Source organism: Pelodiscus sinensis, chromosome 20 (assembly GCF_049634645.1).
Source record: "Pelodiscus sinensis isolate JC-2024 chromosome 20, ASM4963464v1, whole genome shotgun sequence".
Classification (NCBI taxonomy): domain Eukaryota; kingdom Metazoa; phylum Chordata; order Testudines; family Trionychidae; genus Pelodiscus; species Pelodiscus sinensis.
Window position 1 is genome coordinate 10630722 of NC_134730.1, and position 21279 is coordinate 10652000.

Genomic DNA, 21279 nt, shown 5'->3' on the forward strand with positions numbered 1-21279 from the left:
AGTATATTTAAAATGTGGTATCATATCCCTAAGGAATCTTATTCTGGAGCAGATACTCAAGGGGCTCGTCTACACTGGCCCCTTTTCCGGAAGGGGCATGCAAATTTCACCAGTCGTCGTAGGGAAATCCGCGGGGGATTTAAATATCCCCCGCGGCATTTAAATAAAAATGTCCGCCGCTTTTTTCCGGCTTTTAAAAAAGCCGGAAAAGAGCGTCTACACTGGCCCCGATCCTCCGGAAAAGGGCACTTTTTTAAAAGCCGGAAAAAAGCGGCGGACATTTTTATTTAAATGCCGCGGGGGATATTTAAATCCCCCGCGGATTTCCCTACGACGACTGGTGAAATTTGCATGCCCCTTCCGGAAAAGGGGCCAGTGTAGACGAGCCCAAGTTGTTTAGAGAGTAGTGTGTAAACTGAATGAGAACTCCATGAAGCCGTAAGTGGGTATCTCAGGATAAATAATAATCTCACATTAGGGATGTAAAATCCCATTTAATTTTACGGTTTAAAGTTAACTTTATGTTTAACCAGTTAACTGATTAAATGGAACCGGCAGTGGGGGCTGCTCTCACCCAGGCAGGCTGGAGTGGAGCTGCTCTGACTAGGCTGGAGCACCTCCGCCTGCGGCAGACCCCGTGGGACATTGCAAAACTAAGGCTATGTCTACACTGGCGCGATCTTGCGCCAGAAAAATGCAAGTGAGGCTAAGTGTGGAATATCGCTGAGCCTCATTTGCATATCTAATGAGCTGCCATTTTTGCGGAAGAGGCTCTTGCACCAGAAGGAGCATCTACACTGCCCCTTCTTGCGCAAGAAAAACCCTCTTGCGCAATGCCGTTATTCCTGAAAATAATCAGCATAGCGGCATTGCGCAAGAGGGTTTTTCTTGCACAAGAAGGGGCAGTGTAGACAGCTCCTTCTGGCGCAAGAGCCTCTTCCACAAAAATAGCGGCTCATTAGATATGCAAATGAGAATCAGTGATATTCCACGCTTAGTCTCATTTGCATTTCTCTGGCACAAGATCGAGCCAGTGTAGACATAGCCTAAGGCTGTGTCTAGACTGGCAAGTTTTTCCGCAAAATCATCTGCCTTTGCGGAAAAACTTGCCGTCTACACTGGCCGCTTGAATTTCTGCAAGAACACTGACGATCTCATGTAAGATTGTCAGTGTCCTTGCGGAAATACTGTGCTGCTCCCGTTTGGGCAAAAGCCCTCTTGCGCAAATCATTTGCGCAAGAGGGCCAGTGTAGACAGTACAGTACTGTTTTGCGCAAAAGCGTGTCTAAATTGGCACGGACGCTTTTCCACAAAAAGTGCTTTTGCGGAAAAGCATCCATGCCAATCTAGATGCTCTTTTCCGAAAATGCTTTTAACGGAAAATCTTTCCGTTAAAAGCATTTCCGGAAAATCGTGCCAGTGTAGACGTAGCCTAAGGGTGTGTCTAAACTGCAGGGCTTAGCTCAATTTGCATAGCTTATTTCAAGTTATGTCAATTGTGTATCTTATTTCAAAATAGCTTATTTCAAAATTGGAGTGTCTACACAGCACTTATTTGAAACAGAGCACTCTTCCTCCAACCTCCCTTACTCCTCATACAATGAGCATTACAGGAGTTGGAGTAAGAAGTTCTCCAGCTTGACAGTATTTCGACATTATTTCAAAATAACTGCCTGCTGTGTAGACGCGGATTAAATTATATAATGTGGCTGTGTAGATGTACACAAAGCCTCATGGTGCCTAACTTTTAGACACAGGAACACACCGGGATCCCCTAAGTGGAATTAGGTGTCTAGCTCCTTACACAAGAAATGGGAAGAGAAAAGTGCCTGATAATGGGATGCACAAAAGTCAGCAGCTAAGTGAGGAGCCGCCCAAGTTCCCAATGGGCGATGCCAATGAGAATGGTACACACCAAGCCTGGCCACACTCTTGGATTTAGGTGCCCAAGTCTGGGCTGCAAGGAGATGCCTACTCTTGCTAGCAATCCACAAATGTCAAATCAAGTGTAAAAATGTAATAAGAAAAACAAAAAAAGATTTTGAGGAACAGCTAGCCAAAAACTCAAAAAGAAATAACAAAATGTTTTTTAAGTACATTAGAAGCAGGAAGCCTGCTAAAAAACCTGTGGGTCCCCTAGATGATCGAGCTATAAAAGGAGCAATCAAGGATGATAAAGCCATTGCAGAGAAACTAAATGATTTCTTTGCTTCAGTCTTCACAGCTGAGGACGTTGGGGAGATTCCCGAATCTACACCGTCCTTTAAGGGTGATGAATCTGAGGAACTGTCCCGGATTGAAGTGTCATTAGACGAGGTTTTGGAACAAATAGAAAAACTTAATGTTAACAAATCTCCGGGACCGGATGGCATTCATCCAAGGGTTCTAAAAGAACTCAAATGGGAAATTGCTGAGCTATTATCTGTGGTTTGTAACCTATTTAAATCGGCTTCCGTACCTAATGACTGGAAGGTAGCCAACGTGACACCGATATTTAAAAAGGGCTCTAGAGGCGATCCTGGCAATTACATACCGGTAAGTCTAACTTCAGTACCAGGAAAATTAGTTGAAACAATAGTAAAGAATAAAATTGTGAAGCATGTAGAAGAATATAATTTGTTGGACAAAAGTCAACATGGATTCTGTAAAGGGAAATCCTTACTAATCTATTAGTGTCTTACTAATCTATTAGAGTTCTTTGAAGGGGTTAACAAACATGCGGATAAGTATACTTGGATTTTCAGAAAGCCTTTGACAAGGTCCCTCACCAAAGACTCTTGTGTAAATTACATGGCCATGGGATAAGAGGGAAGGTCCTTTCTTGGACTGAGAACTGGTTAAAAGACAGGAAACAAAGGGTAGGAATAAATGATAAATTTTCAGATTGGAGAGGGGTAACTAGTGGTGTCCCCCAATGGTCAGTCCTGGGACCAATCCTCTTCAACTTAATTATAAATGATCTGGAGAAAGGGGTAAGCAGTGAGGTAGTAAAGTTTGCAGATGATACCAAACTGTTTAGGATAATCAAGACAGAAGCAGACTGTGAGGGACTCCAAGAAGATCTCACCAAACTGAGTGATTGGGCAACAAAATGGCAAATGAAATTTAATGTGGATAAGTGTAAAGTAATGCACATTGGGAAAAATAACCCCAACTATACGTACAGTATGATGGAGGCTAATTTTGCTACGACAAATCAGGAAAGAGATCTTGGAGTTATTGTGGACAGTTCTCTGAGAACTTCCCCGCAGTGTGCAGCGGCGGTCAAAAAGGCAAATAAGATGGTAGGAATTATTAGGAAAGGGATAGAAAATAAGACCCAGAATATCTTACTGCCCCTGTATAAAACTATGGTATGCCCACATCTTGAATACTGTGTACAGATGTGGTCTCCTCACCTCAAAAAAGATATTTTGGCCTTGGAAAGGGTTCAGGAAAGGGCAACTAAAATGATTAGGGGTTTGGAATGGGTCCCATATGAGGAGAGGTTAAAGCGACTGGGACTTTTCAGTTTAGAAAAGAGGCGACTGAGGGGGGATATGATAGAGGTCTATAAAATCATGAGTGGTGTGGAGAGGGCCGATAAAGAAAAGTTATTTATTAGTTCCCTAAATAGAAGAACTAAAGGACACCAAATGAAATTAATGGGTAGCAGGTTTAAAACTAATAAAAGAAAGTTCTTCTTCACACAGCGTGTAGTCAACCTGTGGAACTCCTTGCCAGAGGAGGCTGTGAAGGCTAGGACTATAATAGAGTTTAAAGAGAAGCTAGGTAATTTCATAGAGGTTAGGTCCATAAAAGGCTATTAGCTAGGGGATAAAATGGTGTCCTTGGCCTCTGTTTGTCAGAGGCTGGAGAGAGATGGCAGGAGACAAATCGCTTGATCATTGTCTTCGGTCCACCCTCTCTGGGGCACCTGGTGCTGGCCACTGTCGGCAGACAGGATACTGGGCTAGAAGGACCTTTGGTCTGACCCAGTACAGCCGTTCTTATGTTAAATGGGAATCAGCCACCTGGAATCAGGCAGCTTAGGGGCCTAAGCAAACAGAGGAGGCACTGCTGCTGCTGCTGCCAGCCTTATAAGCAGTGGCTAGGGCACCCACTCGGAAGATGGGAGAGCCTGGCTCCAGGTTCCCTGCTTTATTGCGGAACAGCCTAAAGAGCCAGGCGCTCGCTATCAGAATTTCCCATTGTTAGGTGGATGGAGCACTCTCCTGGGAGGTGGGAGACCACTGTTCAAATCCTGTCTTTCCCCCTCTGCCAAGGAGGCCTGCTCTAGCCACTGGACTGAAAGTTATAGGGTTGTAGCAGCAGCTTCTCCTCTAGCAGGATTCTGAATAGGCCCTGATCCCCATAGGCAGCCCCTGCTCACGTTGATCAGATTCCTGGACCCTGCATGTAATTTAGGCATGTGTCCGCCTATCTCCCCCTGGGGTTTGACTGGCTCTGGGCATAGAGGGGGACAGGAGCCTGGAGAGTGGCAGTGCACAGGCCCTGAGGAACTTTTGCCCTGATCACCTAGGAGCTGAGCATGTTTAGGTTTGGTGGGGGTTGTGTGGCTGGCAGTGGAGCCAAAACGGGGGCTCAGGCACCTAAACCCTAGAGGTAAGAGCCAAAGGCCTAGGTTTTAGAGTAAGGTCCTGGGGCTCCCCGGGGCTCTGCGGGGGGGGGGGGGGTTCCCCTGTGCAGTCCGTGAACACAGGGTCTGGTTTTGCCTGTGAAAAAAGCCCCGTGTGGCCCATTTAAAGGGAGTTCTCAGACCCGTCTAGACTCAGCGGAAAGAGCCCTCCGCCCGCTGTCTGGTAGTGAGCTCCCCCAGCCAGGCCGGAAGGCTGTAAGCCATGGGGTGGGGGAGCCGGGGGCTTAAGGGACAGGGGCCAGAGCCGGTGAAGAGACCCGGGCTGCCTGGCGCAGAGAGGGGGGAGCCGGGGTCCCTCTCGGCTTCTCATTGCACAAAAGGCACCTTCTGGGTCCAGCCCGCTGCTGCCTGTGAGAGGACCGTGGCGGCGGCTGCACCCAGGCCCCCGCCCCGGGCGCTGCCACTGCCAGGTGAGCCCGAGCCGCGGCCCGCGGGCGGCTCCAGCTGCCTCCTCCCCGCCCCCATTGGCTGCCGAGCCGCTGCCAACGTCAAGGCGGCGCCCGGCCCCCGTGCCAAGGCTCCGCGGCTGCCGGCGCTGGGGGGAGGATGCTGCTGCGGGCAGGGGCTGCCTCCCGGCCCCTCGGCAGCGGCGGCCGCAGCATCCTCCGCCCTGGCGGCGCAGGCCCCCTCCCCCGCTGAGCCGCAGTGCCCTAGGAGGGGCCCCCCTTGAGCTCCAGCCCAGCCCGGGCGCTCAGCTCCGGCGAGGAGGGGATGGGAGGGCGGGCAGCCGGCCCCGTGCCCCGCTCCGCGGCAGCGGGCGAGCCAATGCGGCAGCCTCCCCACTGACTGTGCGGTTGGCTGAGGACACTGCGAGGCTGCCCCCTCCTCTCTCGCGTGCAGCGCCTGCTCCTGCATCCCTCCCGCTAGGCACCCCCGGCCGGGATCCCTCGGCGCGGCGCGGCCATGGGGGCGCTGGCCAGCAGGCAGAACGCAGGGGTGGAAGAGGTGGACATCCCTTCTAATTCCGCCTACCGATATCCTCCTAAATCCGGTAAGGCTTCCGGAGCGGGGCCGGCACCGTGACTGCTGCCTGCCCCAGCCCCCGCCGGGCGATTCCGGGTGGCGAGGGACAGGGCTCGTCGGGTCCTTTTGCTGGGTGGGAGGCGAGGCTGTAGTTGCGGAAGTTGAGGAGTGTTCGTGGAGTTTGCTCCAGGAAGAATGAGCTTCCCAGCAAAGGTTCTCGCAGGTCTGGAGTCTGCCCTAAATCCTCTTGTCTCGCACTTGCCTGCTGCTACTTTGTCAGGCGGCAATATTTTTACCCGGCTCCTGAATTGCATTGAGGACATTCATAGCACTGTAAAGAAATGACCTTTCTAGCCTATTGGTTTTCTTACTTGTATTTACTGTGGACATAGCTATAGGGCTACATCCTGGGTTTTGATCATATCTTGTTTAGGCAAAATGCCCTTTGAAGTCACTAGTATAAACTGAATTGCAACCACAGCATCCCACAATGAATGGCTACATACCAGTCTTGGTGTGTGTGCACCTAATAATACACATTAACTATAGATGTGGTGTCCTGTGTATCTTCACACAGGTTGGAATATTTGGCTCATTGTTACTTGCCTTTGCAAAAATGAAATGCATAATAGCTGGGTAAAATTCTGGTTTATAACACAAAGCTGTGTTGTCAGTCGTTCTTGTTAGTGTGATGCATTCTTTGTGTGGCATGGAAAGGAATGGGTTACAAATATTGTAATGGCAAGAAAAGATCTTTGGGTTCTGATAAGGTTTGAGTCTGCCAGCTTAATGGTTCTCTTTTAAATAGCATATTGCATTGATAAGTTTTTGTTAAAAGGTGCAAACAATTGTCTGGCTTTAAAAAAATAAAACAGCATCATCTGAAGTGGACTTCATCCACAAAAGCTCATCATATAATATATTGGTTAGTCTCTAAGGTGCCACAGGATAGCTCATTGCTTTTAACTATATCATGTTCCACTTCATTTTCTCTTTTTTAATCATGTATTTTGAAGAGTAATTCCCAGGGTGACAATACCAGGGATTTGTACTCTTACAGATATTCACTGGTGTAGCATCTTATTTTTGAAACCATTGTTAAACTCCTGTCAGGTTCCCCATTGATCAGTCTGAGACCAACCCCTCTCCTGAGAATTTTGTAGTGCGGTTTCTTTGAAATTCTCGAAGCTGCCGAACCTGTGCTTGTGACATGATCATGCAGAGAGGATGCATGGGCTAGTTGTAACAACACAGCATTGAGAGAGCAGTTCTGGTCTTGGCTCTTCATGCAAGAGTGAGTGACCTTCAGGAATCATTGACCTCCGATATCCATAGAATCATAGAAGTTTAGGGTTGGAAGAGACCCCAGGAGGTCATTTAGTCCAGCCCCCTGCTCAAAGCAGGATCAACCCCAACTAAATCAACTGTCTTAGCTTAATTCAGTAATAATTATGAAGTGTTTTGTGATCCTGGGATGAAAGGTGTTACTGATATGCAAAGTGTTACATTATGGGGTGAATATTTTGAAAATGTCTTGATCCACTATGGAATTGTACTTGATATGCAAAATGAGTCTTGAGGCACTGAATGTTAATAAGTATTTTATTAATTAATAGGGTAAGGTAAAAGCTAAGGATCATTAATGCTTTAAGAAACCACTTGCTAATTACTAGCAAGGACCTTTTCAGAAAGAATTACTGACAACATAAACTGTGTTTCTGTACTGAAAATATGAGCTTGCTTTTGTAGCAGCCAGCACAGCTGGAATTGGTCTGCTGAAACATCTGTCTGGTTATTGGCATTTAATAACTTATTTTCCATCAATCACAATACAAGGTATGTTCTGGTGGCTCCATAATTTTAAACAGGTGTTGCCTGCTGGTTTTAATCCTATCTTGATGCACACATGGGCATCACACATTTTACAGCAAGGAGAGTTATGCAGCGTTCCTGAGTACTGCAATAGATACTGGGCACTTGGCATACACTGGGACTGCTGGAGATGCTTTTCTTTCCACTTTCCCCCTTTAAATGCTGTCATTGTGACATCCTTTTATTTTGCCTTACTGAGCTTTGCATTGTGAGCTGATGAAAAACCTGGGAGGGTGGGGGAAGAAGTAACATTCATAGCGGCTGTGTCTAGACTGGCAAGTTTTTCCGCAAAATCATCTGCTTTTGCAGAAAAACTTGCCAGCTGTCTACACTGGCCGCTTGAATTTCTGCAAAAGCACTGACGATCTCGTGTAATATTGTCAGTGCTTTTGCAGAAATACTATGCTGCTCCCATTCGGGCAAAAGTCTTTTTCCGAAAAACTTTTGCGCAAAGGGGCCAGCGTAGACAGCAGAGAGTTGTTTTCCGCAAAAAAGCCCTGATCGCGAAAATGGTGATTGGGGCTTTTTTTGCGGAAAAGCGTGTCTAGATTGGCCACGGACGCTTTTCCGTAAAAAGTGCTTTTGCGGAAAAGCGTCCTGCCAATCTAGACGCTCTTTTCCGAAAATGCTTTTAACGGAAAACTTTTCCGTTAAAAGCATTTCTGGAAAATCATGCCAGTGTAGACGTAACCAGCAGGTATCTGAAGCTCAAAAGGAAGGCTATGAAAAGGAGAAATGATAACTTGGCAGTTAAAGCATTGGACAAGTGCTTGGGAGATGTGAACTGCCACAGACTCCCTGAATCCGTGTGACCTTGGGAAAGTCACTTAGTCTCTGCCTCGGATCCCCATTAGGAACAGTGTAAGTTTCCTAAAAGTGTGGAGGAGCCCCACCAGCACCCTCATTGTGGCCCACCACGTGCCCCACCCCTTTCCCTGAGGCACCCAAGACTCTGCGCCCCCCACGTGCTCATGCCTGCCCCTCCCCCATCACTTACCATTACAACTGGCAAAAGTGGTGGGTTCATGGCAGTCCCTATTCCTGTACCTCAAACCCCATCTAGAACAAGGGAGAGTATGGTGTTAACAGCACCTTCCCACCTCTCAAGGGTGCAGCTCTGAGAATACATCCAGGAATGTTTGTGAGATGTTCAGACACTGTGGTAATGAGAGTGCCGTAGAAGACAAATGTCTTTATTTATGTGTGGGGAATAGCCAGGTTGGTGAAGTAATATTATTTATTGGCCTAGCTTGTTCTCTTGGGTCTAAAATACAGGACTGGGGATTGAGTTCAGGATTCTATTCCTGACTCTGCCACCCCAGGCAAATTACTTAAACATTCTGAGCCTCAGTTTCCCTACCTGTGAGATGGGGGTGACAGTATTTCCCCTTCTTACTTCACTGCAACTTGAGCGGCATAATTTAATGTCTATAAACTGCCTTACTTTGCTGAGGAAGGGAAATGGGTTATGTTAGAATTAGCATGATTTGAGGTACTTGGGTAACTCTGGCACTGCAGCCTCCAGTCTACTGTCTTTATCCTGCTCCTGATTAGAGAGCCCTTGGCAAGCATGAGAATGACTTTCTCACCTTCAGTTCAGTTGCTTGGGAACAAAGAGTTTTCCTGGTTGAGCACCCACAAAGCTCAGTTCAGCTGCTAGGCATTTTAGATTATTACTTTCATCCAAGTTAGCAGTGGAGCAGTCAGGACCTAGAGACGCTAACACACGTTCTGTCAAGTCGGTATTGGATCAGGCCAACTTCAGTGTTGTGCAATAGGGCGGGTCCCAGCACTGTCTGGGTTTCCCCGTGTGATTTCTCAGTGTGTTTCAGGTCCAAAGTTGGGAGACTGCACAGGGAAGTGAAGTAATAATCCACCACCTCAGTTATTTACCAGAAATTCTACTAGGAGCGGATACAACCATCTGCAGCTAAGATGAGCATGGACCCGGAGAGATTACAGTTGTCTTACTTGTGATTTAAATGGGATTTCCTTCCAGTTTTGTGGGACAATGATGCATTTAACATTTTCTAAAGGGCAAATGTTGTGAATGTAAAGCTACAAAGGGGTGTCTTATTAAAAGTAGGCTTCTTCAGAGGTAGGTGAACACACTGTCTATAGCAAGAGGGAGCAATGGGGCTCAGAGGAAGTTTTGCAGCTCCCATTGCTTTCTCTTATAGTTTTGGGGGTTCCAGGCCTAACTGACCAGTCTGTAGCATGGTGCTAGTCAGTTGCACTTGCCCTCACTACATAAATGCCTTATCCTCACCCATCATAGCCATTTCCTTGTTGAAAATCTAAGATGATGCTTTGGCCAAAGCCATGGTTCTGCTGACTCGGATGCTTTACTCCTGTGTGCAAGTCGTCTGACGTATGCAGCCGTATGAATGAAATATGGCCATGTCTTCTCGCTGCTTGTTAAGCTGGGCTGGGGCGGTTATGGGAAGCGCTGAAATGAACTATTATTCATTGTGTGGCAAAAGGGGACTCCTTTCTCTGTCCCATTTGCAGCTGGTCTCCTTTCTGCTGGCTGGAAGATGCAAATAAGTCAGTTTGCACACCAGCTTTCAGGGTGAAATGCACTTCAGCTTTCTAATTATGCTGGTGAAGCCTGCAAGAGGCTCGGATGGGGAGCCAGGGCTAGACTGCAGTTCAGCAACGCCTTCCCCTTGCTCTATGGGCTGGAAAAGTGGCTGTAGCTCCTCTTGCATCACTCATGTGAGTGAGCCACTGAATCTGTGGATACTGTGCTTGTCTCCTCTAATTCACTTCTGCCACTTAGACCAACACATTGCAAGAGCCTCGCCATGGGACATCAGTGGTGTGGAAACCAAGCTGAAGGCTGTCGGTCCTGGAGTAAGTGTATCCAGAACCTAAGTTTACCCAACTGGAAATAAGGTGCAGGCCATGAGGGTTACTTATTGCCAGAACAGATCACCAAGGGATGTTGCACATTCCCCATCACTTGGTGTCTTTACATGGAGTCTGGATGCCTTTGTAATGGATGTGTATCTCAGCCTCTGTGTGTCTACACTGCCCATGAAGACCGGTAGCTGGCTTAAGTCCACTGTTGTGGGCCAGCCATGGCCTTTTATTGCAGCATTGCTGTACTCCAGAGGCAGGAATCGTGTGGTGAGGTTCTCTGGCCTGTGTTATGTAAATCAGATCAGTGGTTCTCAGACTGTGGGTCAGGGTCCCCAAAGTGGGTCATGACCCTATTTTAAGGGCTGGCTTAGACAAGCTGAAGCCAGAGCCCCACTGCTTGGGGCCAAAGCCCGAGGGCTTCATCTGTGGGCAGTGGGGCTCAGGTTATAGGGCTGAAGCCCCTTGGCTTTGGGGCCCCCAGCCGAGGGTGGCAGGGCTAGGGCGGGCTAAGGCTTCAGGGATTGTGCAGTAATTTTTCTTGTTGGAAGGGGGATGTGGTGCAGCAAAGTCTGAGAACCCCTGGCCTAGATGATCCTAATGAAATGGAGGATCCATCCTTGAAATGGAGGAAAGCTGCCCCAAGCCATGCAGAGATCTGAGTTTGCATCAGAGCTGGTATTTGGTTGTTCCCCGTGGCACTGGGCCTTACCCACTATGGAATCTGTTTCAGAAACTATTTGTCTGTCAGGGAGGCTTGTTTTTCTTTCCAAGTGGATTTCCTCCCCGGGGGTCCAGCCTACAGTGGTGTACAGAGGTGGTTTCTATTGGAATGCAGGACTGAGTCCTAGAGGCTCTGAGCAGATGGGTGGCTCTTACCTGACAAGCAGTGAGGGACCTAATCTACCAGTGACATGCAGACAAAATACCAGGGCCTGATGCCTCGGGGAAGGTGCTGATGTGCTGAGCTCGCACTCTGGCCAAATTCAGCTGCAAGTCGAAAGAAGAAGTGTCATGGTATGGTCCAGAGGAGAGGGGATTGGAGCTGGGGTGCTGGGCTCTACTCCTGCCTTTACTCTTCTGTGTGACGTGGCCTTGGCCAATACATGTAACTTCTCTGTGCCTTTGCTTTGCCTTCCCCCACCCCATTGGCTACTGTCTCTGGGGCAGTAACTGTGTCTCGTGCACTTGTACAGCAGCTAGTCCAATGAAGCCCTGTACTTGGTCAGAGTCCAGGGGTGCTATTGGAATGCAAATAATATGAACAGATTCCACTGTTTGTATCAAAGGCCACCATAGGGACTCAGGCATCCCACTTGTTTGCATGTGGCTGCCTATTTATTTATTTATTTAGAAGAGGACAGGTCACACACAGTTCTGCTGTTTCAGCTTTATCTTCATTATGCTTCCTCCTGAGGGCTTCTGTCTGACGTACAGCACTTGTCTAAATAAGCAACTGGGGTGGCTTTGAACCACTTCAAGTAGGCAATGCAGAAGCGCACCAGGTCCAAGGCAGCTCTTAGGATAGGGATGATGCCTCTAACATCACCTGCCTCCACTTCTGCACCTTACAGTGGGGTGTATCAGGTGCTTAAGTTTCTGCGCAGAACAAAAGTGGGGGTGAAAAGATCCTAGTTCCTGAATTCTTCCCTCCTCCTTCCTCTGCTCTCCCACCATCTCTTCCTTGCATGCCTGCAAACGGTTGGGCATGATCTTTCCCTAAGTTTGCAGTTAAAACACTGCTGACATTCTTCTCTACAGGAAAACCCGCAGTCGTTGCTGGAGGGTGATTACACACAATGTATGCAGGGGTGTGTGTGTGTACCTGGAGTTGAGGGAGCAGAGGACTTGCAGGTGGCAGCTGGAGGTTCCCTGCTACACCCTAAGTTACTCTGGCTGGGAAATCTTACAGGGTCTGGGATTTTGCCAATGGTTAACACAAGTATGAAGAGCAGGTGGTCATAGGCAAAGGCTTCACTGTACATTTGGAGAAGAATCCCTTATGTGTGTCTCTAATAACATCTTAGATAATCCAATCTGCATTAAAAAGATCAAATTGACTTGTCGTCACTTATGCTATTTTCCCCACTTGGCTCAGTTTGGGCAGTAGCAGTGGCCTGGTCAGTTTCACATCTTTTTTTTTTTTTTTCAATCGGTTTCCCCTTAGGGCTGTAATGCACTTGCACAGCCCAGTTGTGATAAGTGCTTCCAGACAAAGTATGAGCCTGCCCACCAACACATTCTCCCATTTCATTGCTCTTTTCATATCAAACCCTCTTGTAAAAATTGTCACCCTCTCATACATCCTGTAACTCTGCCTTGTGGTGTACTTGTCAACTGTAAAGTGGTTTCAGCCTTTTGTTTCTAAGGTATGGGATGTAAAAAAAAAAAAAAAAAAAAAAGTGTAATCCAGAGTATGAAGTATAATGACTGGTGTGTCTTGCAAGGAATGTGGCACAGCAGATTTGGACCTGAAATTACACACAAAGCTACAGTCTCCAATGATTGCTAGCCATAGATTCTAGAAAACCTGCAAGACTGGCTCAAATTGCTTTACGTGCAGGGAAGTTTTCAAGATGTAACATTCCATTGTGCCTGTCTGCCCACTTGAGGAGGGAGCTGTGCAGGGTGTCAGGACCCTTATTTAAACTGCAGTGTTTTCCATAGAGCTGGATGGGGCATTATCTTCCTCTCCTTCCTTCCCCGCAAGCAAATTCTTCATGATCAGCAAAATGGAAACAGACTCACAGCACTGGCCACTTTCAAGAGAGCTTTATTTGTGCACTTAAGTTGATTAGCCCAGCTGCCATTAGCACATTAGCCTTGCCTCGCACTGTGATGTACAGTAACTGGAAAAAGCTGCCTGCTGCTTGCCAGCTTCTTAGCCTTGCACTTGTCTCTGTTCCACGGCAGAGTTCTTTGTCTCTGAGTATAGAATATTGCAGGTGGAGCCTTAATTAGATTTATTCCCAGAATAGGGCAAACCAAAGATTCCTTCCCTATAACAATTCGCCTGCTGGGTGCTTGGCACACACGTGAAAAGGAGACCAATAGCATCATTTGGATTAAATGATGCATTCTGGGCATCTGTGGCTTCTCTTTTATGAATACATTGGTGGGGGGGGGGGTGATGCTAATACATGAGGCTTGTCTTAATTTTCAGATGCCATCATGATGTCTTGTTCAAACTTCTGCTGATTTTTAAAAATAGCACAGTTCACTTATACTGTTTTCTTAATTTGTTCCTTGGGATCTTCTTTTAGATCTCATTAGAGCCTGGCTTTCCCTTAGTAATTTAACTGACCTTGACAGGGCTTTAATCCTCTTGAGGCAGGTGTGGTTTAAAGAATTATAATTAGCCAATAATAGGAAGCTTGTTGCTTGACAGAGGGCACTCCTCGCCCCCACCCTACCCAGCCATGTTCAGGCAGCTAAAGTGTTTGGCCCAAGGTCTGAGCTCTGAGAGACTGTTCAAAGCATGCTCTTCACCAGAGGGGGGAAGAGGGCAAGGTAGCCTGGCTTGCAAGTTTCCCTGCTCCTAAGCACCAGTGTAGCAAGAATCTCTAGTCTTGTTGCTGGTGATGGAGGCTGCAGCATGAGAGACAGTGTTTTGGGAGTCAGGTATCAGCTGATGTGCAACAGCAACCTAGTGCTAAGCTCCTACCCTGATGAAGCCATTCATTTTGCACTCACTACCGGCTGGTAGAGACAGTAAACTCCACACAACAATGGGTTTATTCTCTTCCTCCTCCCCCTTGGGCACCGAATTGGGAGGGGAGCATTGGACCAGCACAACCCATTTGCTTCCTCCCTCTCCTCTTTCATGTAGAGGAGAGAAAATTGTCAGTTCTCTCTTTAATCTCCTCTGCCGTGACTGACAGCTGTTCTGCTGGGCCTGGGGACAGTGTACAGGGCTTTCCTCTCAATTACTGCTTGAAAAGCAAAGGAATGCGCAGGTGGGCAGTAGCAGAGTTTTGGTATGAAAAAGGGGGTTCAAGCAGAGCTAGGAGCCTGGACGTCTTGCTGTCAGCCAGGTAAACAGGAGGAAAATCCAAAGGCGTGTGCTGAGCGAGAGCTTTAGTTGCTTGTGTCCAAATGATTTCATGGTAACTAGAGTGGAAGATACTCAGATTGACATTTTCCCCTTTAGTAAGGAGCTGCTTGTGGGTCTTTTTCCTGATAACAAAAGCGATCCCAGGGCTTGTTTGTTGCTTTTTATTTTTTTCCTTGTAATGCTTTTTCTTGTTCCAGTTGCCATCTTACCTTCCAAATCATGAGTTCTTGTGCAGCAGTCAGTGATCCTGTGTTAGTGATTGTAAATGGAGGGGTATTTTCACTCCGTTGTGAGCATAACAAAAACTACCCCCCACTACAGGTGGTATTTATCCTAACAGCATCCATGTGGGGTGGGTCCATGCCATCTCTCTCTCTCTGGCTCCTGGGCCAGGTTCAGCCCTGCTGCTGTAACTACACCATATTCCAGAGCGGGGCAATAACAATGGCAGCAGAGAGCCTGTTTCCCTCCAACCCTGGCAAAGCCATTAGCTTCAACGGTTTCATCTGGCCAATGGCTGTTATCCTCATTTTATAATTGGGAAACTGAGGCACAGAGAAACTAAGTGCACAAGGAAATTTGCAGCAGAGATGGGAATTGAACCTGCCTCTCCTAAGGCCTAGGCTAGCACCATTACCATTAGGCAACTCTTCCCCTTAATTTCTCTTAAACCGTTGCAATGGGGCAAGAGGCTGGGCACACACCCTGCAGCTCACATGACTGAGTTGGAATTGCAGTAGCGCCTAGATGCCCCAGCCTTGCTGTACTAGGTGCTATATAGATGCCCAGAGGAGTGTACAGTCTCACTAGATCAGAGAGACAAATCGTGTGTAACCCCTCTGCCAGGAGGTGTCAGCAGCAAGGACCTGGATCAATATTTAGGGGGGTTCTGCAAACTATAAGTCAAAAGAAGCTCAAACCCCCACCCAGAAACCTGGGAAATCTAAATTCCTTCCTTGGGCACCAGGAATGGGCAACATTTCCCCCCTCACAAGCAACTGAGTCTGTCTGAAAGGACACTGGTGTTTATGATGGGGGAGAGGGAACTGTGTGGATTTGACCAAGGTGCGAGTGAGAAGCCACGCCCCTACCCTCACACACCATATCCCCCTTTCACAGACAAGGAACTGAGGCCTAGGGAGATGGTTTGGTTTGCACCAGGTCCTGTGGGACATCTGGCAGATCTGGAAACAACCCAGAGCTGCTGAGTTCCAGTCGCCACAAGACAACCCTTTGCATGTTTGTGGCTCAGGAAAGCAAGAGGCTGCAGGGCCCTGTCTAGAAGCAGGCACTGAGGAGGCAGGTACAGAGCATCAAGTGCCACGCACAGGTGAGACTCGCCTCCTTTCTGATTGGCAGAGAGACCCCCTTCGCCTCTGTGCAGGGGGTGCTCACCGAGAAGTAACTGCAGGCCAGTGTTCTCCCTATGTGCCACTCCAGAGGTGGCCTTTCCAGAGTGCGATGGGGAGTAGATCTCGTGCTAGAGCAGGATTTGAACTAGAGATGTAAAATCTCATTTAATTGGTTAGCAGATTAAAGGGGGAGCAGGTGGGAGGGCCACTCCAGCCCAACCTGTCCTGCTTGCGTGCTCCTCTGCCCCCCTTCACAGATAGGGACTCTGGCCAGGCTGGAATGCCCCTGCCTGCGGTGGGTGAAGAGATGTTCCAGCCCCACTGGTTAACTGGAACTGGTCGGCTCATGGTTCACTGGTTAACCTTGAACCCAGAGCTTCAGGATTGTAGAACAGATACAATAAATGGTGCTTCTACTTACTGCAGGCTGCCCTCTTTTAAACTTTGTTAGGGGCCTAGGAAATTCCCTGAGAAGGTTTAATGTGCCCTTCTGTGTTTTACTCTTCTCACAACTTTCTTTTGTTGTTCTTATTTATACACATACACATCCCTGCCTCTGTAATTTCCACTCCAATTCATCTGATGATGTGGGTTTTACCCACGAAAGCCCTAATAAATCTCTTAGTCTCTAAAGTGCCACAGGACTCTTCCTTGATTCTGCCCAACTCACTTAATCTGCCCAAGTGAAACCAGGCGATGTATGTTCCCACCGCTCACCCCACCCTACCCACAGAGACACGTGCCCATATTGGTTTTAGTAGAGGTTGAGGGCAGCTCACAGTGAGGAATGTTCAGATGTCTGCTTTCTCTCTGTGAAACTATCTTACCTATAAATTATGCACGTGGAAAATGGGGCCAGAAAGCAGCAGGCATCAATAATTGATAGTTGAGCCTTCCTAAACTGTGAGCTGTGTCTTTGTATCCATTTAGGTCTGGTGGTTTTCTTCTTTTAAATTGCACAGTGTAACTTTTAGCTTCTGCTTGAAGCTGTCAGACATCACCTCCACCTTCATCCAGCATGTAACTCCATGTGTAACTCTGCATGGAGTCCATAGAAGCCAGAGGCTGCAAAACACTGAAATGTCAGAACATGAAAATTAAGGTTAATTAAACAATTGTATTATTATTTGAGATATGGTAGTGTCCTGAGAGGCCAGTTTCAGCTATGGCCCCATTGCATCAACAGTAAGAACTTGTCCTTGCACACACATGTGTATAAGCCTATAGACAAGGCAGATAAAGGGAAGCACAGGGGTGAAGTGACTTGCCTATTGTGTCACTGCAGGGCAGTGGCGGAGCTGGGCATAGAATGTTGGTCTGCTGGGTCCTAGGTCACTGACCGACACACTACATCATACAGTTATGCCTCATTGCACTTACGCTTCTGCTGTAGACTTTAATGATGTGTCCACATAGTATCTCTTAAAATGAGCTACTATTTGACAGCCCTAAGTATATTTGCATCTATGTAACCTCTGATCAAGACTGCAATGTCTACAAGAAAGAGCTTAAGAACAGACTTAAGGTTGCACATTCATCTTTACTGACTCTTTGCAGCTTAACTTTGCCCCCTGAGCATGGCATTACTCTCATCATTGACAGTTAATTTCCTAGATTTTGATTTGAGGTAAAAAAGAAAAGTCCAGTTAATAGTCCCAGCAAGTACCTGTTTGTGATGCTAGTAAACTTGTTTGCAGGCATAGGGAAGTAATTTCAAAGAACGTTCGGTGCCCAACTCTCATTGAAAGTTTCCCATTTGTATTCCTGAATGGGTGCTTCCCATTTGTATTCCTGAAAAATGTCTCCGTTCATCAAAATATTGATCATGTCCACCTATTACAGGGCAAGTGCTTATTCCTATGTCTGTGCCTCTGTTGGGGTGGGCAAATACCAGCCCATGGGCCAGATTCAGATCCCTAAGGCTAACCCCTGGTAGGCTGTCACTTTGTATTTACTGGTGCATCCACAGATACAGGCGATTGCAGCTCCTGTTGGCTGCAGATCACTGTTCCCAGCCAATGGGAGCTGCAGGAAGTGGTGTTCTGGTTCATGCCACTTCCCACAGCTCCCATTGGCTGGGAATGGCAATCTGCAGCCAATAGGAGCTGCAGTTGCCCATATTTGCATAGCACAGGTAAATGTAGCAACAGCAACTGCTGGGGCTAACCCTGGTAAATTGCTGCCATTTTGCTGCCCACGCCTGCTCTCTATTCTAAACAAGTAAGTGTAAGTTAAGGTGATTTCAGGGTTACTGAATTTTGGTGTTCAGAACTTTAAAACTACTGAACTGATGTTCTTCAAACTTGACTTGATTTGTAGGCCTCAGATCTACAAAACAAGCCACGTTGGGTGGAGGGAACAGTACAGCCATTCTAAATTTCTGATTGCTTAACGGTAGAAAATCAGCCTTGAAATGTGTGCATGTTTCTGACAGCCCATGTATACACACTGTAGTTATGTGTGTCTTCATGCTTAGGGGGAAAGTACAGTCTGTGCTCAAACCCATAGTCTTCAAGCACAAGCACAAGCACAAATCTGGTGAATTTATAAACATATTATTAAAGTAAAAGCATTAGTCCTTACTGAGAGTTCTTCCAGGGCAGGTGCCGGTATTGTCTTAGACTGCTGCATTCCCGCAACTTGTTCAGCACACATACACCCTCACGCCACTGTGTTGCTGAATCAGCCCTAGGGTTTGCCTGTCTGGAACTGGTTTCAGGATGGGTGCTGTAGATGCCTGGAAGAACACCTGTTGAGATCAATGAAAGTCAAACATTTGGATGAATAATATCACATTTAGCCATTCGTCTCTATCTACACTTGAACTTTACATACAGAATATAGCTGTCTGAGAACAGGCAAAACTCAGTTCAGGTGGATGCCCCCTGGCATATCATGTGTAAAGCTGGGAGTTGCAGGCAGTCAGGCTACGTCTAGACTGGCATGATTTTCCGCAAATGCTTTTAACGGAAAAGTTTTCTGTTAAAAGCATTTGCGGAAAAGAGCGTCTAGATTGGCACGGATGCTTTTCCGCAAAAGCACTTTTTGCAGAAAAGCGTCCGTGCCAATCTAGACGCGCTTTTGCGCAAAAAAGCCTCGATCGCCATTTTCGCAATTGGGGCTATTTTGCACAAAACAAATCTGAGCTGTCTACACTGGCCCTTTTGCGCAAAAGCTTTGCGCAAAAGGACTTTTGCCCGAACGGGAGCAGCATAGTATTTCCGCAAGAAGCACTGATTTCAGACAGTAGGAAGTCAGTGTTCTTGTGGAAATTCAAGCAGCCAGTGTAGACAGCTGGCAAGTTTTTCTGCAAAAGCACTTGCTTTTGCGGAAAAACTTACCAGTCTAGACACAGCCTCACTGTTTTAATGGAACAGATGTATTGAGACATACAGGGTCTGAGTCTGATCCCACACCAATTTGTAATTCCACACTGGCTACTCCAGAATTGTTCCTGATCTACCCTGAGTCAGTGAGACCAGAAATGGGCTGAGTGTCTTCTGGTGTGTTTCAGTATTTCAGAGGAAGACGGACTCAGCTTCTAACCTTAAGCTGCTCCCTTCCTCCAGTTTCTGAGGCTTTCGGAGACATGCCTTAATTCTGGCAGGACAGTACTGGGAGAGGAGGGGATGGGGAAGCAGGGCTGCTGCTGCAGTCTTCTCTAGCAACCCTAGAAATTAAATCAAGTCTACTACAAGGATTAGCACTTCTGTTTCTAATCCCCAGCTTTTATCTGGTTTCTCTCCATTTGTGACACTGAAGAATTGTTAGAGAACAATCTTCCTTCTTTTATCTCTTGCAAGTCAGAGGCTATCCATTCCCGCTGGCGTGGCTGGGATTAAGGCTCACTTGTTAAAAGTTGGTTAGACCTTTTACTGTGAAATCTGTGAGTTGTTTAGAGGGTGAAGGGGCAGGTGTCTGAGGTCTGGGAAATGTATGTGATGCATTAACTCATGTCCGGGATCTGCTCTGCCTAGAGGCAAGCAAAATAGCATGTGCTGAAGGAGAATGTGCTCAAGACCTGAGTGGTAATGAGGTAAACCTTAATTGTACTTTTCATTAAGGTACCTGAACAGGTGGTGCCAATGAAAACTGACCTCAAGACTTGGCCAACATGCTACATCCTTATGCAAGCAAATTTCCACTGTCTCCATGAGAAATTTGCCTGAGAAATAACTTGGGCTCTTCAAAAACTCCAAAGCGACTGAAAATGTTACCTCCGAAAATCGGCATAAGGATCTCAAGGTCTGGCCTGTGGAGAGGCTTTTCCGAATTAAAGAGCTACTGGGGTCACCCTAAGCAGTTGCAAAGAGAAGCAGCTCACTAGACAGAGAGGCACTTAAAAAATCAGGGGAATGATTGGACTGGAAGCTGCCAGAATGCTGCTCTGAGGAAGTAAATGGGACCAAAGGGATCAGCTTGGCCATGAGAGAGCCTCAACCATGGAGTTGCTAGGGTTGCCAGATGGTCTCCCAAAAAATACTGGACACCCAGTATTTTTTTGGTCGAGCAAAAAAAAAAGAACACGGGATAAGCAACGATCGCACCCCACCTCCCAGGCTGGGAGGCGGGGCCACGATCGGCACTGGCAGCCTGTGATTGTGCAGAAGCCTTGCAGGGGCGGACTCTCAGCCACTTCTCCCGCCCCCACCAGGCTTCTGCGCAATCACAGGCCCCCAGTGCTGATCGTGGCCCCGCCTCCCAGCCTGGGAGTCCCAGCTAGGCTTCTGAAGCACCCAGAGCAGCAATCCTGGCCCCACCTCCCAGCTAGGACTCCCAGGCTGGGAGCCTGTGATTGCGCAGAAGCCTGGCAGGGGCGGGGGGTGTCCCAGCCACTCCCTCCGCCCCCGCCAGGCTTCTGCGCAATCGCAGGCTCCTAGCGCCGGTCATGACCCCGCCTTCCAGCCGCTCCCCACGCACCCGCCAGGCTTCTGTCCGGTGCGCAGCCAGAAGAATCAGAGAATATCGGACATTGCACTTGTCCAGTATTCTCTGATTTTTTTTTACCGGACAAAGAGCGCAAATACCGGACTGTCCGGTAGAATACCGGACACCTGGTAACCCAACTGGCTCCATTTGTTTTTCTTTCATTTGAATCATTGCTGTGGGGTGGGGGTGGTAGTGAGGGGTTCAGTATGCAGGCCGCCTTGTGGGGACAGAGGACAACCCCAGACCTTTTATACTGCAGGGCTGTGTCTACACTGGCATGAATTTCCGGAACTGCTTAAAACGGAATACTATTCCGTTTTCAGTTTTTCCGGAAAAGGAGCATCTACATTGGCAGGCTGCTTTTCCGGAAAAGCATCTGTGGCCAATGTAGATGCGCTTTTCCGGAAAAGAGCCCCGATCATCATTTTCACGATCGGGGCTTTTTTCCAGAAAAGACTACTGGGCTGTCTACACTGGCCCTTTTCCGGAACAGTGTTCCAGAATAAGGACTTATGCCCGAGCGGGAGCAGAATAGTTTTTCTGGAATAGTGGCTGATTTTGTACAGTAGAGCATCGTTGCTTTTCCGGAAATTCAAGGGCCAGTGTAG

The 21279-nt window shown here is 47.6% G+C and overlaps 1 protein-coding gene across 7 annotated transcripts in view; it reads left to right on the top strand.

The window, feature by feature from the left end:
• Positions 1-21279, top strand: part of RNF157 (ring finger protein 157) — a 120617-nt gene that overhangs the window by 23123 nt on the left and 76215 nt on the right. For 3 of the 7 annotated variants that reach the window (XM_075903618.1, XM_075903617.1, XM_075903619.1), the window contains exon 1: positions 5088-5630. The exons of 1 other annotated variant lie outside the window; for it this stretch is intronic. In XM_075903618.1, the coding sequence (XP_075759733.1) occupies positions 5543-5630 (88 nt within the window). In that variant the 5' untranslated portion in view covers positions 5088-5542. Of the gene's footprint in view, positions 1-5084; positions 5631-5684; positions 5826-21279 lie in introns of those variants that run through there. 3 more of the 7 variants (XM_075903614.1, XM_075903613.1, XM_075903615.1) reach the window with 3 other exon arrangements.